Source organism: Chaetodon auriga, chromosome 18 (genome assembly GCF_051107435.1).
Source record: "Chaetodon auriga isolate fChaAug3 chromosome 18, fChaAug3.hap1, whole genome shotgun sequence".
Classification (NCBI taxonomy): Eukaryota; Metazoa; Chordata; class Actinopteri; order Chaetodontiformes; family Chaetodontidae; genus Chaetodon; species Chaetodon auriga.
Genome location: NC_135091.1, coordinates 3385163 through 3405888, shown reverse-complemented (window position 1 = coordinate 3405888; position 20726 = coordinate 3385163). Strand labels below are relative to the sequence as shown.

General features: G+C 41.3%; 1 protein-coding gene across 1 annotated transcript in view; it reads left to right on the top strand.

Annotated features, from left to right (window-relative positions):
- The window catches only part of LOC143335895 (uncharacterized), a 41053-nt gene that overhangs the window by 5235 nt on the left and 15092 nt on the right, over positions 1-20726 (top strand). The window contains exons 3-13 of the mRNA XM_076755562.1: positions 748-914; positions 2794-2831; positions 5032-5066; positions 5304-5440; positions 7752-7901; positions 9228-9286; positions 11223-11243; positions 13780-13973; positions 14234-14289; positions 15550-18445; positions 18728-19434. Of these exons, the coding sequence (XP_076611677.1) occupies positions 748-914; positions 2794-2831; positions 5032-5066; positions 5304-5440; positions 7752-7901; positions 9228-9286; positions 11223-11243; positions 13780-13973; positions 14234-14289; positions 15550-18445; positions 18728-19434 (4460 nt within the window). The remainder of the gene's footprint in view (positions 1-747; positions 915-2793; positions 2832-5031; positions 5067-5303; positions 5441-7751; positions 7902-9227; positions 9287-11222; positions 11244-13779; positions 13974-14233; positions 14290-15549; positions 18446-18727; positions 19435-20726) is intronic.

The following is a 20726-nucleotide window of genomic DNA, read 5'->3' as shown; positions in this document are numbered from 1 at the left end:
TAGTGTTCCTTATTGGATGGATGTAAATGTCAGGGACTCTTGGGGGCTGCAGGATGATTATACAAACGTGGTTTGACAGTTAAATTATGTTCTGCAAATGAGCTTTTTATCTCCACTGATGTATGTATATGCAAATACCTGTTTTTATCTTTTTCTTCTTTTCGTCTGTTACCTTGTCTTCTTTATCTTTCTCTTTCTGTAGTCATTGTTTTTTTATCTTTTATTTATGTCTAATATGGACTGTAATGTCAAACATAAAGCAATACTGACTAATTTCTTTTTTTATGATTAAAAACAAGTTAAATATTTACTACAGGAGATTCATCTCAGCTGCTTCATTGCACTGTATTTCAGTCACATGCACATTCTGCAGGGATTCTTTGAAAACACTTCATTTACAATTTTCTGAAATTACAATGTGTCGTTAGAGATCCCACTCGTGCTTTTGAATTGAACCACCTGGATTTTGTTGTGTGCATGAAATACTTTGGGGACAAAAGTAAGAGAGAAATCTGTTGACAATTTAGAGAGATGTCCTGCCAACAAACAAACACTTTTGGCAGTTGGATCTCTCAGAAAAAAAAGTGCAGAAACATTGATCAGAGACAGAACTGGGAATCTGTCACAGGCTCGTTTATTGTGGTTTGCAGTGTGGAACTGATTGTTACTGTGCAGAGGAGCTCCTGGCAGCAGTGTGTTTCGTGTTGAAAGTCTAAGACCCTGCGGTGTGTGTGTTTGTTTGGTCAGTTTGTCAGGAGGCTGTGTGGGAGGCGTTCAGGATCTTCTTCGACAGGATCCCGGGGACGGCAGAGTACCAGAAATGGGTTCACACGTGTCAACATGAGTCGCTCTGTATCTCTGACCTCGCCAAAAACTTCAGCAGCTCGGAGGAGCACATGAGCATGATTCACAGGGTAAGAAAACCACACCAGACTTAGTCAGCGTTCTGCCTTCAACACTGTGTCGACAGACATGCACAACGTTGTATGATGATGATGACGATGGGAGGTAACCACGTGTCCCACAAATATATGACAAACATGTAATATAAGCCTTTTTCAAAGATGAAATGTTTTTATCGAACAAAACATTCATCTGTTTTCTGCATCTTTGCACTAAAGCATCAATCATGGTTTTACGGTTCTGTTCAGGCAACAGGTAAAGTTAAGGAAACATTGCAATCATAGTGAGCTCAGGGAGCAGAAAACTTTTTCAAGTTCAGGATTTTTTAATGTAATAATCCTGATAGCATTGCATGTCCCACAAAACAACACAGTGCAGTTGTTGCATATAAAAGTCATTAGAAGAGGACACCTGCTGAACCAGTGGAGGCTCAACGTCTCGCTCGAGATGGAAAATTAGCATACTGAATTATTATTAGATTTTGAAGGCAGCAATAATCGCATCGCTTGAGTTCAGCATTAAGGTGCAGAGAGGCCGAGCAGCTTGTTTTCCAGGAAAGAGAAATTAGCTTCCAGCCCGGTGAGGATGAAATAATAACACATCTGAACTCTGGTTGTGAGTTAGTGAAGTGAAAAGCTATAATGTGTCTCCCTTTATAGAGGTAACAGGTGAGTCACTGTTAACAAATAAAGTTGGGGTCCTGGTTGAGGACATTTGCATGAAGGATGGAGATTTTGTGGAACCAAACCTGAGACTTCTCGAAACACAGAAGACTCTCTGCAAATTCTAAACCATCAACATGCTAAACGGGGATTATTTCGGTTTGTTGACCAGCATTTGTGTCGTTAATTCCTCAGTAAACATGCAAACATGTCGCTCTGAGCACATTCATCCTGCCTGCAGAGCTGCCACATGGCCTCGAGTTACGCCAAGAGAAAAGAAGACATTTTCAGTCTCAGCTAAAGATTTGCACTCAGTGGCCAATTTGTTAGGTACCTGAACACCTGCTCTTTAATGCAAGTAGCTAATCAGCCAATCATGTGTCAGCAGCTCCTTAAAGTATGTGCACGAGGTGAAGAGTTCTGTTGTTTTGACCAAACATCAGAATGAAGAAATGTGATCCAAGTGACTGAGGGTGGATAGACTGTTGGAAGAAGTACTCAGATCTTTTACTGTAGAAAAAGTATTAATATTACAATGACCTGAGTGCTGTTGCTGCATCTCTTTATGTCCTCAGCCTAACCACCTCACAAATACCTCCAGCAGGAAAACGCACACAAAGGGGTGTCAGTAAAAGAAAAGTGTACTTAATATTCCTGCATATTCCCCTTGAATACCAAATTAGAAAAACTTCTTTATTGAATGTGAATACACTGAACTTTTTCAAAACTACCTGTTAGAAACCACAAGAGGTCTGAGCAGATTTGTGCAGTTTGGGTGACCGAACCCTTTAAAACAGAGAGGAAAGTTTTCTTTTCTCATTAACATTCTCGCTCATTTTTGAAATTACACTGTGGAGATTTAATGGGTTTTATGGCCTGAAGGGTTGTTCAACTCCCTGAAGGCTTCAGCTGGCTGCAGCAAAATGTATTTTTAAACCGCTACACACAACAGGTAATTTGCACATAATTGCATTCAGTCAAACTCGAGTCCTGAGTGCGACGAAAACAAATATCAGTGAACAAATCAATGAATCAGTTGTTCAATCAGTCATCAGTCTAAAAACAAATGACTGCCAGTGAGAGCAGCAGTCCCTGACATATGACATCATCACAAACAAGACAGTCATTGGCCAATTAGTGCTGAAGTGTTGAAATGTGTGGAAGGACAGTGTGTGTTCGTGTTTGTGTGACACGTAGAGTAACTTATTGTTTTGTTGTTTGTTTACAGAGGATGAACCGGAGGAAAGACGGGAGGCCTCCAACACGGTAGGTGTGACACATAATTATGTCTCTCTGACTACAAGTATCAGATAATATGAACATGAACCATTAGGGAGCGAGAGAGAGAGAGAGAGAGCGAGAGCGCCAGCGTGGGTCAATCAAACTTTATTCAAAGAGCATCTTTCATACAGCTCAAAGTGCTTTACAGTGACAGAGAATAGAAATAAAAGAACAATGTGCACAAAGTGGCAGTATTCAGTTCCTTTACTTAAGTAAAAGTACTAATACCACTCTGTGAAAATACTCCACTATAAGTAAAAGGCCTACATTCAAAATCTTACTGAAGTGAAGTGTTATCAGCAAAATGTACTTCTTCTCTTCTGTCTGCTCTTTGTGGATTAATATTACTTCTGCATTAATGCATTTGCTGCATTTAACTGCTGTCGATGTTTAAGGTCATCTGAACTTTAAATACTGTTGACTCGTTAAATCTACAGCAGTGCATCATGGCCGTCCTGTGAGAACCACGTATCTAGCCTGTTTTCAGCTTTGTGACGATGCATTTTCAGCTGATCCAAGAGACTTTTTAAAGAAGGATGAGAGTTTTCTCCAGCCATGAAAGAACACTTCATCCTTCAGTTTATCAGAAAATCTGGAGATACATGGTTTTCACTCAAGGGTACAAAAACTGTAATCTGAAACTAGTAGCTAGTAAGTAAAGCTGTCAGATAAATGTAGTAAAATAGTACCTCAAATTTGTCCGAGCAGCAGCTTGTACGCTTCAGCAGAAGAAGATCTTATTGATAAATCTGTGTTTTAGAGGGATAAGTCTGCATTTCTCCTGACGAGTAAATGTCGCTTTAATAAATTACATAAATGACTTCAATCAGACTTTTGTAAGTAATGATATAATTTAGAGTATATAAGTGTAATTTCCTCCTCTAGTCCATCTCAGTCATGTTTTCGTTTTTTAATCCATTTTCTCTACGGGTGTCATCATCAGTCTGTTTGCTTCTGTCCAAAGTGATTTCACAAATGGAAACGTGACTCCGCATATGTGAGGATGAAATCATGTGAATCTGAGGAGTTATGGGGACACGAACTGGTTCAGAGAAACAATCACACACTCAACTTTATCACACGGCTCGGCTCGACTCTGTGAGCACTTCAGTTAAAAGAATGAGAGAACTGAACAGTCTCCTCAGACTGGACCTGCTCACAGTTCCAGTCCTGTAAAACCAGCTGGTGGATTATCTCCATCCTCACTGTTTGACCTCATTCACTAAAGGACAGTTGAACTGTTAAACACGGACCGTCATCCGGGAGTTGCCCACACACACGTCCTGTGTCACTGATCTGTATGTCAGTGTTTCAGCTCATGCTGCCTTCTCCAGGATCACAAAGATGGTTCACTCGAGTGTGGCTCTTGATAGAAGAGGTACAAGGTTATACAAGATGTATTCATCTTAATTAAAAACACTTAGAACTCAATTAATAACGGCATATGAATGATGATTTTTTTTTTACTTGCAAAAGAAGCTGTTACAAATTTGATTAGAACTTCAGCTGCGGTTGGATATTTGCCATGTACTTTCAGAAATGTGTGGATGTGTTTGAATACTCTGCTGCTAACGTATACTGAGATAAACCTCCTTGTTTTCATTTGCTGCCACAGCGAAAATCAGCCGACAAGTGCTGAAGTGAGCTAACTACAGCTGTTTTTGGCCGTGTTACAGCAGCGCTCGCTCAGTCTGAAGACCAAGTGAAAGCCGTGTGACGCATTTTATCTGCATTCTGTTTAGAAAAGAGACTCGATCGAGGCTGAACAGCAACAGTGAGCACTTGAAATACAGCTGTAGTCCAAAAGACATTCTGCTTTTGAGCATAATGTGGTTAAACTGAAACACTCCATGTTGTGCTCGTGACATGTTCTCCTGTTGTTGGACCCAAGTCTGTGTATTCAACAAATCCTCCAAATGAAATGGCATTTAACTGCTGATCCCCTCCCTCTGTGGGCTGTGTGGCTCTGTAATAATGTCACACTGTTACCGCTGCTAATGGGCTGTCTTCAGTTCAACGTACCGGCAATACCAGATCCCCATTTTTATCACGGTCAGTTAATCAAGTTAAACAATTTAGAAAAACCGTGAAGATGTGTCACAAAAATCACAAGAACAGATGCATGTAAGTGAATGTACTTTTTAAAATTTGATCCTAATGTGCTCTTTGTTTTCTTCTTCTGCAGACGAGTGACGAGTCCTGCACCGACGGAGATAACAGGTAGACCGTTTACGATGATCTGATTCTGATACTGTTATTTAGATCAATACTGTTATGATGTCTTGGTAATGTTATCATGAACCTCTCATGATCTCTCCCCAATCTCTGCTGTGAAATGTGTATTGATTTTTGTGTTTACTGTATGTCCAGTGCTGTGTGTTTGAGAATATATCTGCAGGCAGCTTCACTTCCTGCTTCATTTGCTCTGTGACTAAAGTTACTCTGATGTCACGTCAGGTGCAGAACTTCAGACCGTCGGCCTGTCAGCGGCCCCGCCAACGACGGCCGCCACCACCACCGTCCTCCTCAGCCCTGCGAGTGCCTCTCCAAGCCCGGGCATCGGTCAGACCCAGCCAGCAGAGGAGGTTGAGGAGGTACTGACAAGCACTTACATTTACATTTTAGGTATTCAGCCGACGCTCTTATCTGCAACAAGTCAAAGGAGGCAGCAGCTGGACGAGGAGGCTTTTGACAGGACACAGTAGCTCCTGTGAGGGCTGGAAATGTCACACTCAAGTGCAAACACTCGTTCTCTGGAAATTACACACCAGTAGGAGTTAAATTATATACGTTCATTTTTTGAGTTGAAGTCAGCAATTTATGCATTATCTGTCTTCTTTCAGCCTCAATTAAATAAGATTTTATCCAACTAAGCACAAATCATTTCTACTTTTATGACTGCTGAACATTTTCCCAGCTGCAGTTTTCTCCAGTCCAGCGCTGAGCCGCTCCCACGGAGCACCTAAGTGGATTATGTGCCTTGCTCAAAGACACTTTGATAGTATGTGTTGAGCAGACAGAGATTTTCATCCACTTACCTTTTGTGGATTTTCTCAGCTTATCGTCGTCCCTAAGAAGTGATTTTCTGGTCCGAAACCTGCTGTCCATAGGCTTGGAGCCTCAGGATTTAGACTGATTACTCACCATAATGATGGTTTTGCATGTTTTAGGCCTGTAATTACAAATGACATGAAGTTTCTTTATGTTAATGTCAACTACCTTTTTAAATATTTAGATTTAGGCTGTAGCTTCTCGGCAGCCAGTGGTTTCAGTTCTTCAAGCACGCTTTCAAAATCATCCTGAGGATCGGCACTCAATATAGATCAGCCTTCACGGTATTATTGTTATTATTTTACTGGAATTTATAAGGAGCAGTGGTCTTCATCACACGGCAGAGGGTTCGATGAGTGGTGCCACTGTTTTAACAGTCGTCAGGCACGTACACTTTGCAGTAAAGCTGCACTGATAAGTTGATTAATCGATGAGTTAATGAGCAGAAAATAAATCCCTGACTATTTGTACACTCAGTCGTTTCGGTAAGTTTTCTCAGCTTGTCAAAAAATGAATTTCTTTGTCATGAATGAGAGCTGACGTGAAGATACTGTGCATTTTATGATCCCAGATAGAGAAGTTCAAGCCCTGCTGGAGCCCTGCTTCCCAGTCCTGAACCAGTACGGAGATTTACAAGTTAGGAAAAGTGGACTCAGACGGGCTGAAGTTTGTTTGATAATCAAACCGGGACACATTTTGCCCAGCTGAGGTTTTATCACAGGGGCTTTCCTTTCCTTTCCTTTTCACCTCCACTAACCAAACCCTGCATGCGATACCTGATTTTAAATGCTTTGTGCAAAAATCTGAAAATCCTGAAATGATAAGAAATAGTTTTAAAGGATTCCAAGTTTCTTGAGTCACGCCTGAAAGTTCAGTAGATGTCACTGAAAACTTCTCACAATTGTCCTAATAAACCACCTGAACCTGCTCCTTGGCATTTTATAGTGTATTGAAATGAATGGAAAGAAGCGGCTGCCTCAAAGTGAAAAGATGAAAACCAACATTGTGTTTCTCCTTTAGAGACCCAAAAACCATGAAAAAGGGAAGAAAGACGCTGCTAAGTGATGAATGTAACTGGACTCCTGTACAAGAGACTGTGGTCTCTGCAGTTTGTCCTGTGGTTGACTAACAGGAAGGACAGGACAGTTTACCTGCTGCAGGTAACAAGGACTTAGTAAGCGGCCTCCCAGCTGGTGCTGTTCCTGCTCTAGAGTTCAGTCCAGGCTCCTCGTGTGTTTGTTTGTTCCAGCAGCAGATGGTTGCAGCAGTGCATCGTGTCTTTCCAGAGATAATTACCGCTTTCGCCTGTCGGTGATGTATGATCTGGTTTGTACTTGCAGAGTTCATTATAGTTCGAAAGGAAAATGTATAAAGCCTTAACTGAACTTTTACATTGAATTCCTCTAAAGATGTTCCAGATACAGACTGGAAATTACCAGAATAATTTGAGTTTTAGCTCTCTGTCATTTTATAAGAGCAGGTTATTACTCTTTTCATCCCATGAGTCTCTTTCTTCAGCCAAACTGGATGTGCAGCTGCATGTATTTCTATCAGTGGTTATTTTGTATTGTGTGATGCACCCAGTGTCCTGGTGTCAGAGGTGGAAAGAATACATCCTTAACTTCTATGCTTCTGTGCAGTTCTACTGCCTAAGAAACAGCAGAAGTGATTAACAGTGGCAGTAAATATACAGTGGCTAAATCTGGTTTGCTCTGCTCTGAAGTGTATTTTCATATAAAACTCTACATACCTGAAATATGATGCTGTTGCCTTCAGCAGACCACAAGAAACCACACTGTTACCCTTTTCTCTCCGGTGTTACTCGACACTGACGCGTATTTGTTTTTCCTGAAGGACTCGGAGCTTCCTAATGTGGTCCCTGAGAGTCCGGTGGAGCAGATCGTGGAGTTCAGTATCGACCTGGTGGATCCAGGTTACAGAGAGCTGCTGGACGATCCAGACTCCCCTCAGTACATCGATCTGGCTCACCACCTGCAGGACCAGGTGGGACTTTTCTATTTCTACTTTTACTCTGTGGTCTTGTTTATAGTGCCTTTATTTTCAGTCAGGTTTTATCTACAAACTCATATTTTAATGCCACTGTATTTGATCATACCACCTTTCTAATTACATTTTTGAGAAACTTTTTTCTGTAGAAGAATTAGACAGTCATGATGAATATTGGACCGTTTGCCTTCTCTTTTGAATGTTCTGCTCATGCTGGCTCAAAGAAAACTGCTAAGTAACTGCTAGCTGACTCCACTAATACTTACCTATCCAAACAAACATTGGTGGAATGTAAGTAACTACATAAACTCAAGTACTACACTTAAGTACAAGTTTGAGGTACTTGAGTATTTCCATTTTATGCAACTTGTACTCCACTACGTCTCCACTCCACTATGCAAATATTTTAGTTTTTACTCTGCAACATTTGTCTGACAGCTTTAGTTATCTGTTACCTGTTCGGTGAAAACCATGTATCTCCAAATGCTAAATAAACTCTTTAAAAAGCCTCTTGGATCAGCCGAAAATGTGTCGTCACTAAGACTAAATAAATCACAAATACAGCTTCATATCTCAAAGTCTGCCGGACCATCAGCTCAGGCAGGAGTCCACGCAGATGCAGGTACAGGTTCAGAGTTCAGGTCTCAGTCCTCACAAAGACGGCCTGGATCAGGCTGATATGAAACACAACTGCCAGCTTATTAATTCTTGCAAGGCAGTAACCTGTGGAGGTCATGACCGGAGTATTATCAGTATTTTCCTTCCTCTTTTTTGCAGTATTGGAGGTATTGTCAGCTGTCTGAACCACTGTATCGATCACCACCCACCACAGTCTGCATGAGTCTCTCCTGTGTGTCCTGATAGTAAAGAAGCTTACACCACAGGGCCAAAAGGTCAGGGCCAGAGAAAGGGAGAAGATTACCCACAGTCCTCTCTCTCTGCGAGTGTCTTCCTTTTGTGGAGATCTTCAAAGAGAGTCATGTTGAGAAATGAACTCCTTCAGTGTTATTTCCTCTTTAAAAGACTCTTAAAAAGGCATCGGGATCATTTAGAGGTGCACGCGATTCGCAGCAGGGTGTTACCTGATGGAGCACTTAAAGACGATTATGTCATAAGAGTGTCCAGGTGCTTAACTCACCCAAAGATAGATATCATTGAGGGTTTCCCATTCATGCAGTCCTTTTTCTGTACTGACACGCTGGCGTCTTGCCAAGTTATTAACAAGCTCAGAGTTAATTACTTTAGCCTCTGCGAGGGGACGGTGATGATGAGAGGCATCTTGACTGATGTATTGGCCATTAAAAAGCAATTTTTCTTTTGCAGATGCAGCACGTTTTTGACAAACTTCCAGGATTTAAAGCCATCCATGTGCTGGGAATCAGGTAAGCAGGAAACACACAGCTGAATATTAAAGGGTCTGAACGAGCAGATGAGAGCGGGGACGCATGGTTAAAGCGTAATCAAATCTTCGCAGTGGCCACAGCGGCGGCGAGACATTCCACTGAGCCTCGATAATTTCATTAAATTTTAAATGAGCAGCTCGTTGGGCATGGACAGCCATTTGAATAGATAAGAGGCTGGTTGTCATTGGGATTGTGTCAGATGCTGCTGCAGGCGAGTGTTTCGTTCCACGACTAACCAGACAGAATAGAAAAGCAGATTTTTTTTCTTTTTGGCAGTTGTTTTTTTCTCACAACAATATAACCACCAACAGTGAAGAAAATCTTTAGGAACAAGATGTTGAGACATAAAACTAGATGTCTTCTTAGAACAGAAAGAAAGAAAGAAATGAGCAATTTGACAGTTTCTCTTGAACTTATACCAGTTTCTTTATTTAATCTCTTCAGGAATACAAACAGTATGAATGACTGCATTTATGTCTATAATCAGAAATGGTGCACCAACACAATAAAAGAACCTCTGATGATAAAGGAATCTATTGAAAACAAAAGAGAAAACAAAATAACTAAATTTTCAGATTAAATTTGGGAGAAGCTGCCAGAAAATGCTATAAAAACAAATAAAAGTGTAAGATTTAAACCAATATATGTACCACTGATTAAAAATAGTTCTGCAGAGATTTTAAACACTTAAAAAAAAAAATACCTGCATGTTTCCTCATGGATTCAAACAACAACAGTTTCAAGTTTTCAGGTAGAATTGAAGCAAAAATATGACCAATAATGAAGGAAAACGTTGATAAATGTAGCTCTTCAGGTGAGTATCATGCACTGTACATACTGTATTCATGGCTATATTTGCAGTCAGTATTCATGTTCAGCCAACAGTAACCTCAGATGATTAGAAAGGTGTTGAGAAATTAGGGATTTAACACATTTCCCTCTAAATCTGAACAATGTAAAAGTTTGCTGTCTTTTCCCATTAAACAGTCCACACACCAGTAGTTTCAGGTTAAACTGAAAAGATAAAAAAAAAAAAAACAAACCTTGTCAAACCTTTCACCAAATCTGTGACGGATGTGTGATCATTTGCAGGGGAAACGCTGCAGCGATGGTGTATTTGCTGGTGTCAGTCACTGCAGACTCAGACAGATCAACATGTTCCTCATGAATATAGTTTCTAAACGATAAATATAGAAGCATTTAGACTGATGGATACATGAAGAGTTCACGCAGTTCAACGTCTAAATGTTTGACAAGTTGGATTCAGAGTTTAACTTCTGTGTTTTAGGAGACATGAATCTGATGTTGATCTTCATTTTTCAGTGGTGAAAACTTAAAGAAATGAAATATAGTAAGAAAAGGAAACCAAAGATGGGACCGTAACTCGAGTATGTCTTAGTTGTTTGTGAAGTGAGGACACGAACACACGGACAGTACACCAGTTACGTGCTGTGGTTTGGATTTGGATGTGGAATGATACGTTTTGGTTAGTTTAAAGATGAAATTGTTGGATTTCATCTTGTTTTGTGTCAGACTTGGTGTTTAACATCTCGTTGGATAGAAATGTTCTATCTTTTATCCCTCAGATTAAATGTGACTTCAGTCAAACATGAGATTCACACAGCAGATTGATGATGATGAAGCAGATTAGCAGAGGCTTTAATTGTTACTCTAACTGATTTATAACTAAGTTTGTTTTCGTATAACTTTAACTTTGATTTTGTCAAAGATTCTTCATTCTATAGAGAAATACTTTAGATTAGAAAACTAGTTTTCAGATGCTTAGTCAAGCAAAGTGTTGATGGGTTTGTGACACATTTTGTGGCTCTTCCTCATCCTCGTTGTGTTACTCTTCCTGTTGCAGTTTTCATTTCCAGCTCTTATAACTTCTTTTTTTTTTTGTCCCCAATGCAAGCGAGACCCAGGACACTGACGGGTAAATGACACAGAGAGATGAGACATTTCCTGTGGTATCCACCCCCCTTGTGTGTTTGTGCAGCTTCCTGCCAATATGCAGCTCGGCGTTTATTTGGATTCGAGTCAGATGCAGAAAAGGGGATTATTTTACCTCAAACTGTCCAGACAGTTCAATACCAAGTGAAAATTGCACAGTGATTGGCAAGAACCAAATAACTGCTGAGACAAGAAGCTATTTGCCCTGTGAATGTCTTTCTTGTTAAAGGTTAACAAGAGGCCTGTGGTGCTGTTTTTCCCCAAAGTTCGTTAGAGCTCTTGGCCTTTTCTCTCACTATCAGAGAAGGCAGGTGAGCAGTGAAACAGGAAGACTTGTGGATACAGTAATTGTCAAGCTGCTCCCCCTGTTAATTTGCCTTCCCCTGTGGTGTCTGGCGCTGTCACGGCCAATAACACGGAGGCGAGGCCTCAGCGGGAGCTCGTCCTCTAATCTTATGAAGGATTCACAACTCCTCCTGCCTTTGTCTGCCAGACTCCAGCACTCACAAAACAAAGGAAACTACCCCAGAGCCACATTTCGTGTAAACTTCTGGGATTATTTACAGAATTCATTTAAGTTAAAAATCACTGATGATTTTAAGCTTCGCTAATCAAAAGTTTTATATTGACAGCAGATCAAATGACTACGTCTAATGTAAAAGGGGAAGCTTGTAGTTCAGCTGACTCTGTAGTTGCTCTTAGCCTTTTAGTATCTTTCAGCTCATTGTTTTGGTTTTAAGGCCAGAAATGGTTTTACGGTTCAACCTTGTTTCCAACAGCAGCAGGTAGCTGCTTTCAGCCATCGAGCTCAGCACAGCGTGAATGATAATGCTACTCTTTGTCTGCTGGATGTGTAAACTGTCGTATGATAATATGTCAATGTTGTGTTTACAGCTTGTTCTGTTACAGAAGCTCCTCTTGCTGCCAGGCATTTGGTATCCTGTGTTTTAGTGTGCATGTGTGGAAAATGTCTGCATACACACACCCCAGCTGCAGTATGTGTAGATGCGCGTCCATGGATGCATTTTGCGTCTGTGCTGCAGAACGATCAAGCCTCAAGTCCACTTTTCACTCTTCTTTCAGCTGTTGTTTGGTCTCCGGTGACTCCTGCGAAAAATATCTCTTTTTGCTAAATGTTCCACTTTGTGCACCAGCTGGAATCTGGCTGTGTCTGTCTGTTTGGTGCTGAACAGGTAGTGTATTGTGGGTTTATAGAGCTTGTCTGCAGGCATTAGTTGCCTGCTGATGAAAACACTGACACTAAACCAGACAGTAAATCTGCCATAAAAATCAAAACCATGAGCCAAAAAGGGGCTAAAAAGAGTGACTTGCTGTGGGATTGTGACTGTGAGCAACCACTTACAGACTAAAAGCAATTACTGGAGTCGTTGTTAATGTAAAAACTGTTGATTGGTCGAGCTTTAAGTTGTTGACATCGTCTAGGACACCAGACAAAGAGGATGGGGAGAGGAGTGCTGCTTTGTGCACCAGATAAATGAAAAGACCTCTGTGAAACCAAGGTGTACACATAAAAAGACAAAAGGGAATGAATAAAGCTGATTTGCTTGTATTCATGAAGGTTGATCTCCTCAGAAGAATAGTTCAAGGCACATGTCTTTGTTTGAAAAGTTAAAAGGCCTTTAATATGCGAGCTGCACCCACGTACCCCACCGCCTAGCTTCATCAAAAACAAAGAAAAGCTCAACTAAGATGCTTTGGAACTGATGCTGGGTGATGACATGATTGGTAACAGGTGTAGGATATTCAACAGCAGGAAGTGGCTGTGTGCGCATTCTGCCTGTCACCCTTTAAAATGACCTATATTAGGCGCCGGCGGTAAAACTGAGGACAGCAGCCACCTACAGAGAGGAGACGAGGCATCTGTTTACAGACATATGGACACAATCAGGTCCACTCCAGACAAAGAGCTGTCTGAGTTTGTGATGTGATGCAGTTGATGTTTTAGACACAGAACTACTTCTGCAACCTAATGAAGATGTGCTTTTGTTTGGCAGACCTCAGTTTTCTCACAAAAGCTAAGAAACCCACATGATCGCCATTCTAATCAGTCACGTCTCAGCAAATCAGCTTATTCTCTCTTGATAACAGCAGCTGTGCAGAATATTGATGAAGCTTTGAAGCAGTCTGTCTTTCTTTCAGATATTCATACCTGGTATTCTGAATGCGCCTCTCCTTACTGCAGCGCCACGCGACTTTTGATTACCTTTATGTGTCACCTGCTGTGTGTTAAACTGAAGTCTTCTCTCTGCAGCTCGTGCTGACCGTCAGTATCCCTTTAATTCAGTCATTATTAACCTTCTCAGGACTTGTGACACTGACAAATTAGACTTTCTGTGTTGAACATCACGTAATTCAAGGGACAATAGGTGAGATTATTACTGGCCAAAAGCACAAAATCATCAGAAGAGAAGACCTGTATTCACAGAGGGTTGGTATAGATTAGTCAATCAATGAATTTAATTCACCAACTCTGAATCAGAACGATCTCCTCTTTTCAGGCCCGGAGGAATCTCGGTGCACTACTCTCTTGTCTTTGAGATAAATTCACCTAAAATCAACTCGGAGAATTCAGAGACGGCGACCGGCACCCCAGAGGTTTCAGCCAACTTCGGACTCAGGGAAATGGTGACCAAGGCTTTGCGTGACGAAGCCTCGCTACCAATCGATCTGGACTCACTGAACTTTGAACCAGGTACAGTTGTAACACCTCTTAACAAATGCTATTGTCACTCTTTTGTTTTTTAATTATAAAGTTTGACAAAATGTAAATTACTGTCAATGAAATGGGTTTGCAGCATATTAGAATGATCTGAAATGCCTTGATTTCATAAACCCTAAACAGTCCACTACAGCTAGCTGGTGGGAAATTTTATTGGTTGGAAATGTGATTTGTTTTCATCCAAGGCATGTATCTGAAGTTTTAAAATCAGTGTACCCCTTTCTTTTTGACAGAAACAATCCTTCTACCAGCATTGACATCAGACTCTTCAGTAGAAGTAGTGAACGAGGTAAGAGGTTTTGTAAATGCCACAGGAATAAGGACTCAGGAAAGGACATTTTGATATAGAATACTTGTTTTCTTTCATTATACAGTAGCTGTTATCATAGAGAATACAATAATTAGGAAAAGAGCACAGGTAGGTCGCCTCCTTTTACTAGCATGATATTTTGTGATTGTTGATTTTGAAGTCTTGGGGAGAGAGACCTTATGTACCATTGTACTCTAAATATTTTCTGGCTTACAAATCAGCAAACTACTTACACATCCAGCAGACACTGAGCAACATTATTATCTGATTGGAGTCGAGTTTCTGTCCACCTGATGAATGTAAGTCCAATATTCACTCTCCTTTACCCCTTTGGGTTGCGACCAACTCCTGAGAAAAATATCTGTCTTCTTGGCTGCTAAGTGCTCCACTTTCTTTGCCAGCTAGTCTCTAACTGTGTGTGTTTGCATTTGGTGCTGGACAGGTGGTGTTCAGTGAGTCTATCAGAGCTTGTTTTTTTTGGGGGGGGGTTGAGAAAACTTCTGCTGAAGTTCAAGTTTTTCAATATGCAGCTGAAGAAGTCAAGTCAGTTTTATGTGTATGGGCCAAAATAGCAAATCACAAATTTGCCTCAAAGGGTTTTAAAATACAGCATATGACACCCTCCTTCCTTAGACTTTAATTAAAACAACACTTGGGGGGAGAGGCAAACAACTGTGCTCAAATAATACTAATAGAATAAAAAAAAAAATCACTTAATGCACAGAGGCTACGATTTTACAATTCCCATAATTTCCTTAATGGAAGGAACAATGCAGATGCTGATTGTAATCAAAATTGGCGTGAAAGAACTAAAATATTAAAGACTGGAAAAACTAACATGTCTGTTTAAATAGATATCTATTTAAACCCAAGTAAATATGTTAAATAAGTTTCTTATTTAACACTTCATGAATAATCAGCTGAGCTGTTGTGCACTGACTAAAAGACTGCTGATTAAGTGAGGAATTAATTGAACGTAATTAATAGGAAATGTACCAATTATAGTCTATCTCCATTTTTCCAATATATTGTGCCAAATTACATAATTATTTTTAGAAATCTCACTAAAAATATGTAATTACAAGTAGTTCCTTTTAGGAAATATTAAGGAAACTGTAAAATAAAGTGTTAATGTATATATATTTAAAGGTTTTCGAATAGTTTTTGTGACATCAAATGCAGTGTCATTGACAAATGACACCTTTTTCATTGCATTAATCATGTCATATATCCCCACAGTCCAGTGAGCCGGACTCACACAACGAGTTTGAAGTTTTCACTGATGAGCCAGACGTTGATAAACCACGGCTGGTGGTTCCCCTCAACCCCATGGAGAAGGAAAATGCCCTTGTGACCCTACTAGATCCCACAGCTGTCCCAGATGATGAGATGATGGCAGTGACTGGTGGGATGGAAGAGAACAGCGATCATTCCCCGGCCTCAGAGGATATTAATGATGAGTCTGAGGCAATTCATGTGAGTGAGTCTGAGCCATCAAATGAAGAAGTGGAGGAAGAAGAATTGCTGATCATTACACATGAGATTGAAACCATTCATCATGACGAAACTGGTGAACTTGTGAGAGACTACATCCCAACCCCTCCTGTGGTTCCCAAGCTGCAGACCGATGCACCATATATCAGTCTGTCTCCAAATCTGATATCAGAGGCAGACCTGACTCCTGTTGATGATGAGAGTGAGAATCCTAGTTTGGATGTTGATACCCCCACCACACAGATTTTATTAACTACAGCTCCTGTTGGAGAGGAGCTGTCTGATTTGGGACTCCCAATCACAACACTTCCAGGTGTCACAGGCCAGCCGCCAACTGAACCAATAGTGAACCTTCAAGCAGACGAAGACATTAACGCTCTTCCAGTTGAGGAAGAGGCTGAATTGGGAGTCCCTGGCCCCTATGACCCTGGTGAGTTTTCAGAAACAGAGGTGCATGAAGTTTCGGAGTTGGAAAGTGAAGCTGAATGGCTAAAACCAGGGGGAGAGATGGGACTTGATGAAGAACTTGAGGTTTTGCAGCCGACACCTGAACAAGTTGAAGTTTCTGTCCCAGAGGAAGGGAATTTAGAAGTGTTAGAGCCTGAGATGGAAGTACCTGAAATTGCAGAACCAGGAGAAGTAGCTGAAGAGGAAGAAGTAGCTGAAGTTTTAGAGCCAGGAGAAGTAGCTGAAGAAGAAGAAGTAGCTGAAGAAGAAGAAGAAGAAGTAGCTGAAGAGGAAGAAGTAGCTGAAGTTTCAGAGCCAGACGAAGTAGCTGAAGAGGAAGAAGTAGCTGAGGTTTCAGAGCTAGAGGAAGTAGCTGAAGAAGAAAAAGTAGCTGAAGTTTCAGAGCCAGAAGAAGTAGCTGAAGAGGAAGAAGTAGCTGAAGTTTCAGAGCTAGACGAAGTAGCTGAAGAGGAAGAAGTAGCTGAAGTTTCAGAGCCAGAGGAAGTAGCTGAAGAAGAAAAAGTAGCTGAAGTTTCAGAGCCAGAGGAAGTAGCTGAAGAAGAAAAAGTAGCTGAAGTTTCAGAGCCAGAGGAAGTAGCTGAAGTTTCAGAGCCAGAGGAAGTAGCTGAAGTTTCAGAGCCAGAGGAAGTAGCTGATGAGGAAGATGTAGTTGAAGTTCCAGATCCAGAACCAGCTGAAGAGGAAGAAATAGCTGATGTTTTGGAGTCAGAGGATGAAAATAAAGAACAGGTGGCAGCTTCAGAGCCAAAAGAAACAGAGAAGCAGCTTGATGAAGTTTCAGAACCAGTTGAGGTTTCAGTGCCAAAAGAACCTGAACCAGAGGCAGAACCAGGTGAGAGCACAGTGTTGCAGCCAGAAAGGGAAATTGTTGAGGTTACAGAAGAAGAACCAGAAGGTGTATTTGAGGTGTCACATCCAAGTCCAGAACCTGAGAAAGATGATGAGGTTTCAGATCCAGCTCCAGACGCAGAGGAAGAGTCAGAATTCGGTGGTGATGTAGATGAGGTTTCAGAACAAGTGGAAGAGGTGGTTGATCCTGCGGGGTCAGAGGAAATAGGATCTGAAGTTTCTGAGGGGACAGTACCTGAAGTTGTGGAGGAAGCATTTGATGCTGTGAAACCTGAAGAAGAAGAGGTCGCTGAGGTTCCAGAGATGGTAGAATCAAAGGAGAAAGTGACTGAGATTTCAGAAGTAAAGGAAGAAGTTGTCGAAGCTGTGGTGCCAGGTGAAGGTGTGGTTGATGTATTGGAATCAGCATCTGAACCAGAAACGGCATCAGAACAGGAAAAGCATGCAATTGAAGTGATAAAAACAGGAGAAGAGATAGTTGAGGCAGCAGAGCCAGGGGAGGAGCCAGAAAAGATTTCAGAACGAAGTGATGAAGTGGTAGATGGTGTAGAGACAGCTACAGAACCAGATCTAGGCAAAGAGCCAGAAGAAGTACCAAATGTACTACAACCAAAGGACGCAGTCGAGGATGTAAAACCAGAGGAAGAATTGGTTGTGGTTCCAGTACCGGAGAAGGATCCTATGGACATTTTGGAACTGCAGCTTCCACCAGAAGCTGAAGAAGAGGCAGCTGATGTTTTAGAAGAAGAAGACGGGGTAGTTGAGAATCTAGAGGAAGCATCAGAACCAGGGAAAGGCGTAGATCATATTGTGCCACCAACAGAAGACTTACCCGGGGTTTCAGAGCCCAAATCAGAAGAAGCAGTGGTAGTTGATGTCCCAGAACCAGAAGGGGAAGGAGGTGATGTTCCAGAACCAAATCCAGAGAAAGAACTAGTTGAGATTGTAGATCCAGAACCTGTGGAAGATGTTCCTGAGCCACCAGCCGAATCAATTAAAAATCTTTATCCTTTGGACGGCAGGCAACGTATTCACTTTGAAGAGGGCACTGTTCAGGTTATTGAAGACAACGAGTTCCTTCAACCAATCAAACCTGACTTTGAGCAGCCACGTGAGGAAGATAACTTACCCATCATACCAGTAGACATCCACCCTTCTGAAGGAGATGTAGGTGAACATGACCATGAATATCCCATCATTGATGACTTTTACATCGAGGAGGATGTTGACAGCATAGACACACAGGTGGAGAGTGACAGTGGTGCTGTCACGACAGAAACAACGAAAAGTGATCTACAGTTTGAACCAACCTCTGATATTTCAGGTGAGGAACAGGCATTGGTTGTGGTGCAGAGCATGAAATATTTGTGATTTAAGGCAGTGAATTATGTTAATAGAGCAGAGTTTCTGGATCCTTTCCTATAATAAGAAGTAATATCTAGGATGTTATTTCTATGCAGAAGTGGGCATTCAAACTGAAAATTCAGCATGAAGCAGTTTGAATGTATTATGTATAATTCACTCAGCAGGCACATTTTTGTAATTTGTGGAAATCCTTTGTGAGTGCTCATGACTTAATTCAGCCTTTTTGCCTGACATTTCAAAGAGGTGACAGCTCCAGACAAGCAAGATACATCAGAGGGCATTGAAGTCATAGAAGACTTGCTGGAGGAGACGCAAGAAAGTGATTTATCCCTAGAAAGAGACATCAGTCTAACGGTAGCACCGGTTTCAGACCCCTTCCCTACACCTCCGGCAACTTCTGTCGATGGGTCTGAAGTGTCTGCACCCAGCGCGACTATAGACTCTGGACTCTTTGAGGTAGCAGAGGAATCTGTAATCCCCTCTGCTCCTGAGTCTTCAGAGGATGACACCACAGAGCCAAAGCCAGAGGCAGAGTCAGAGCAAAGTGAGCCAGCCATCGTCATTATCGATGAAGACTTGGAAGAAGGAGTGCAGAAAGGAGGTGAAAGCCAAACCATCCCACCGGCAGCGACCGAAGACGTCATTGACCAAGCTGTGCAGGACCTGGCGGTGGAGCTGGATCAGACGGACTTGGCAGCCACAGAGGCAAACGAGCTGCCGGATGAGGGGAGTGGCTCTTCACCTGCAAGTGAGGAACGCACCACTGTCAGCGTCACAGCCCCGCCTCCAGTGAGATACCTGACCACGCCCTTCATGACCACGGCCAGCCAGGGCAGGGAGCTGGTGGTGTTCTTCAGCCTGCGTGTCACCAACATGAACTTCTCTGAGGACCTCTTCAACAAGACGTCTCCAGAGTACAGATCCCTGGAAAACACCTTCTTAGATGTGGTGAGTAAGAAAACAGAAAGGTTTAATACAAATCAATGATTTTTGAGAAGTGGGATAACAATTAAGGAAATATATGTTTTCTTTTTTGGTGAAAAAAATTCGATAACTTTAAAAGTAATCACTACCCCAAACTAGAGTCAAGTAGGACGATTTTATATGATTGCATATTCACACTATCCAGAAAAACCTTTCCTTAACCAAGTTTTTATAATTTAATTGGAAAAAAGAGTCAAATGTTTAAAGACAATTTTGACATTGGGCAGCTGACACATTTGAACTTCTAAACAGTGTGTGTTTTGATTTTTATCAGGATCATACATTCATACAGAAACATGTTTTCAACAGGAAATCCTTATTAAAAGCAAACAATTCAGTTTTTTTAACCTCAGTACAAAGTCTTGAGACACGTAAAACAAAGACAAGGTGTGTTATCCTCCCCAGTGAATTTCATAATGACTTGATGGGTAAACAGAAAGAAACAGAAGGACAATTAATGAAACATGAGCAGCTGCTCTGTTCATTTGTAGCTTTGCTATCTCTCTGAAAGAGCTTTCCAGAAACCCACGGAGTCAGTCCTGCAGCTCGTTGTGTTGTGAATGGATATGTTTTTATTTATTTATATTGTTTTCCATGAAGAGGAAGTGAGACAATAATTTCAAGCTCAAGTAGGCACAATACAGCCTTCATTTTCCTACAAACAATGACCCGGCTCAATTAATGAGGCAGGGACAATGCAAACGAGACAACACTGCTGTGATGCATTCGCTCTTCTTGAGAGAAATACTGACATACTGTAGATGGTTGCAGCATTAAAACGGCCACTTAAAGTCTGCTTAACCTTTCGGGAATTATGTGAAGACATTTAAATGTGTTGTTTGAGTCTGAAGATAGTAAATGCTGTATTTCATTACACTTTCTTTTTCAGATTATTAGGAACTATGAACATCCAAATTTTAGATCAAATACTGTCTCAAGATAGGAGCTCAACTTTTATCTGTACCCTTTTTATTAGCCCAAATGCTCAGTGGGATGCTCACACACTCTCCTTTTTAGTCATGTACTTCTTAATTTAATGCCGGTTACTCTCGTTGGAATGTAGCTCTGCTTGGCACTCTTCCCTGAACAAACATGGAAATCCCTTTAATTAGCAGGCAGGCAGCAGGTTGATTTAGATGCCCTTTTGGCTGCCTGCACTCACCTGGTTTGAATCATTTGGATCAGAGCAGCAGCAGTGTGGTTTCTTTGTGCGATGAGAAACTGAAAATCAGCTGCAATTAATTATATTAATTAAT